Source organism: Eurypyga helias, unplaced genomic scaffold (genome assembly GCF_000690775.1).
Source record: "Eurypyga helias isolate BGI_N326 unplaced genomic scaffold, ASM69077v1 scaffold43146, whole genome shotgun sequence".
NCBI classification, from domain to species: domain Eukaryota; kingdom Metazoa; phylum Chordata; class Aves; order Eurypygiformes; family Eurypygidae; genus Eurypyga; species Eurypyga helias.
Genome location: NW_010258048.1, coordinates 1 through 2825, shown reverse-complemented (window position 1 = coordinate 2825; position 2825 = coordinate 1). Strand labels below are relative to the sequence as shown.

The following is a 2825-nucleotide window of genomic DNA, read 5'->3' as shown; positions in this document are numbered from 1 at the left end:
GGGCTGTGCTTGCTCAGGTCCCGCGGTGGCACGAAGCCCGGTTTGAAGCTCTCTGCCGGACTGTGAGGGGAGATGGGGCGATGGCACAGCTGGGGATGGGTCCCTCCTCTGGTCCAGGAGGGACCAGAACCACCCTGAGCTCAACAGGACCAGAGGCACCCCAAATCCAGGTATCGGACCCATCTTCAGAACCCAGCCTGGACCTGAAGCACCTCAAACCCATCTGGGACTAGAAACATCTCTCACACCCAACTGGGAGCAGAACCGTTCCTTGACCTGGACCACCCCAAGCCCAGCCAGGACCAGAACCACCCCCTAAATCCATCTGGGACCAGAAACATCTCCTGGACCAGAAGTATCCACCAAACCCAGCCCAGCACCATCCCCTGAACTGGGACCAGAACCACCCCCTACCTGGACCATCTGCTGGACCCATCAGGGACCAAAACCATCCCCTGTATCCAACTGGGACCAGTCACCCAAAGCCCATTCTGGACCAGGGTCACCCTAGACCCAACCAAGACCAGAACCATCCCGTGAACCCATCCAGGACCAGAATCATCCCTGCCCCATCCCAAAGCTCCTCCTGACCCCACATGTTCACCCGGTGTGTCCCTGTCCACCCACCGGTACCTTCGCTCCGTGGTGGAGCTGAGCCGGACGGAGACGGGGACAGGGGTACCCTCTCTGATGGCGGTGAGGATGGTGGGCAGGGGCTCCAGCTCCTCCTGCGTGGCCTGCCGGGACAAGACAAGGACATTATGGGGACAATGGGTGGCTTTGGGGTAGATGCCATCTATGGGGCAGTGGACACCAGCTCCATGGGGAGAAGGAGGTGGCCGGTCTCACCAGCTACCCTTGGGGACAAAGGGGTGGTGGCACCTGGTCTAGGCTGGAGAAGATGTCACAGAGCAGGAGGTGGAGAGTGGCCAGCTCCAGGGCCAGGTCCACGTAGCCATCGTAAGTGGCCATGTGGACGCTGTTCTCGGGGTTGGCCACGCTCTGCAGGAAGGTCGTCATGGTGCTCCAGTTGTGCTCCAGGAACTCGTTCATGAAGTCCATGTAGGCCTCCTTCTCGCCAAACCTGCCGACCACCGTGCCCGGTTACCTGTGGGCCAGGCCTGGGCCGCCACCACGGGGCTGGGCTAGGCCACCTCCGGGATCACGGACCAAGTCACTGCGATGTCCCTGCACCGTGTCACCGCTCTCTCTACAAGCCAGGATGTGGGTGAGGACACTGCCATCTTCTTGGACCAAGCCACCCATGGGTCAGACCCCCCACACGAGGCTCTGCTGCTGGGACACTCAGCCCCAGACGTTGGGGGGAGATGTCCTCTACTGCCCCATGGCTGATCTGTGGCACGGAGATGTCCCTGCTTGCCCTATACCATGTGGGGGTGTTCCTGCTGCCCCATGGCATTTAGGGGACATGCCCCATGACTGTCTATGGCATGTAGGGGATGTCCCCACTGTCCCATGGCTTCCCCATGGAGATGTCCCTCCCCACCAGTACCAGCGCCGTGACGTACGTGGTGAAGTTGGCCAGGTTCTGGATGACCTTGGCCACGAGGGTGAGGGTACGGGCCGTGGCCTCACTCGGGTACTCCTGGACGAGGCCGAAGAGGCTGGGGGACATGATGGCGGGGCAGAGGAACCGCAGGAAGAGGGAGGCCGAGACCAGACGCTGCCCGATGGACGCCTTGCCCCGCGCCTCGCACTCTTCCTGCCACGCCGCGAAGATCTCGCCCAGCTCCGCCGGGAAGGCACTGTGGGGAGAGATGCCCTGATGGGGACTGGGAGAGCACCACAGAGTGGTCCTGGAGCCCCCCGTATGTGCCACCATGATGTGCTGTGGGATATGGTGTCCCCATGCCTATGCTTGTCCCCAAGGGCGTCCCCAGGTCCTTCCTGGTGCCCATCCTCATGGATGGCGCCCACCCCTGTCACCCATGTCTGTCCCCAGGCTTGTCCCTGGGTCCTTCCTAGTGCCCATCTCCATGTCCATCGCAGGGATGGTGCCAATCCCCAAACCATCCCCAAACCAATCCCTCTACGATCTCCGTGCCCATGCTGGTGCCAGTACGTGTCCTCCTGCCCATTCCCATTCCTGTCCCCAAGTCCATCCCTGTGCCCATGCCCATCTCCAAGCTCTTCCCCAAGTCCTCCTGGTGTTGGTGTTCACCTTCATGCCCGTCCCATCGCCTGCACTGGTGTCCATCCCCAAACCCATCCCTGCGCAGGTGCCCACCCCCATGGCCGTCCCGGTGCCCGCGCCGGGGCTGTCCCTACTCGCAGGACGTGGCGATGCGCTGGAAAGTCTCCTCGCAGACCTGCCGCAGGTTGTTCTGGTTGTCGGAGAGGTCGAGTCCGGCACATTTGCTGGGATCGACCTCGCAGCTATCGTCTGAGGTGCAGACCTGGGCCACCGCCTCGCCTGGGCACCAAGGGACAGCCTGTGAGGGGACCAACCGGCCACCACCACAGGGCTGGCTGTGACAAGCCCCCACCACATCCCCATGGATGTTCTGGGGGGGTCCTACAGCCCAAAGTGCCCTGTAACACCCTGTAGTACCCCGTAATGTCCCACAAGGACCTGGAATGTTCGGCCTTACCCAGCGTGTCCTGGAGGTACTTGCCCCCCACCAGTTTCATGTACTCGTCGATGGCCTTGGTGGCCAGCGTGTTCTCACGGAAGATCAACGCCTCGCGGTCGTCGAAGCGGTCTAGCTCGGCCACACCCAGGTCGATGAGGAACGACTGCCGGGCGGATGTGTGGAGGGTCTCAGTGGGCACCCATGACCTCAAACAGCCTTGATCAACCCACC

The 2825-nt window shown here is 62.2% G+C and overlaps 1 protein-coding gene across 1 annotated transcript; it reads right to left on the bottom strand.

Annotated features, from left to right (window-relative positions):
- Positions 1–633: 633 nt before the first annotated feature.
- LOC104511559 (RAS protein activator like-3-like) lies at positions 634–2757 on the bottom strand (the record flags this gene model as incomplete). The annotated part of the gene is made up of 5 exons (XM_010154228.1): positions 634–737; positions 883–1084; positions 1530–1766; positions 2290–2434; positions 2613–2757. Coding segments are annotated over 5 exons (833 nt in total), but the record flags the coding sequence as incomplete, so codon positions are not given.
- Between the last annotated feature and the right edge of the window lie 68 nt (positions 2758–2825).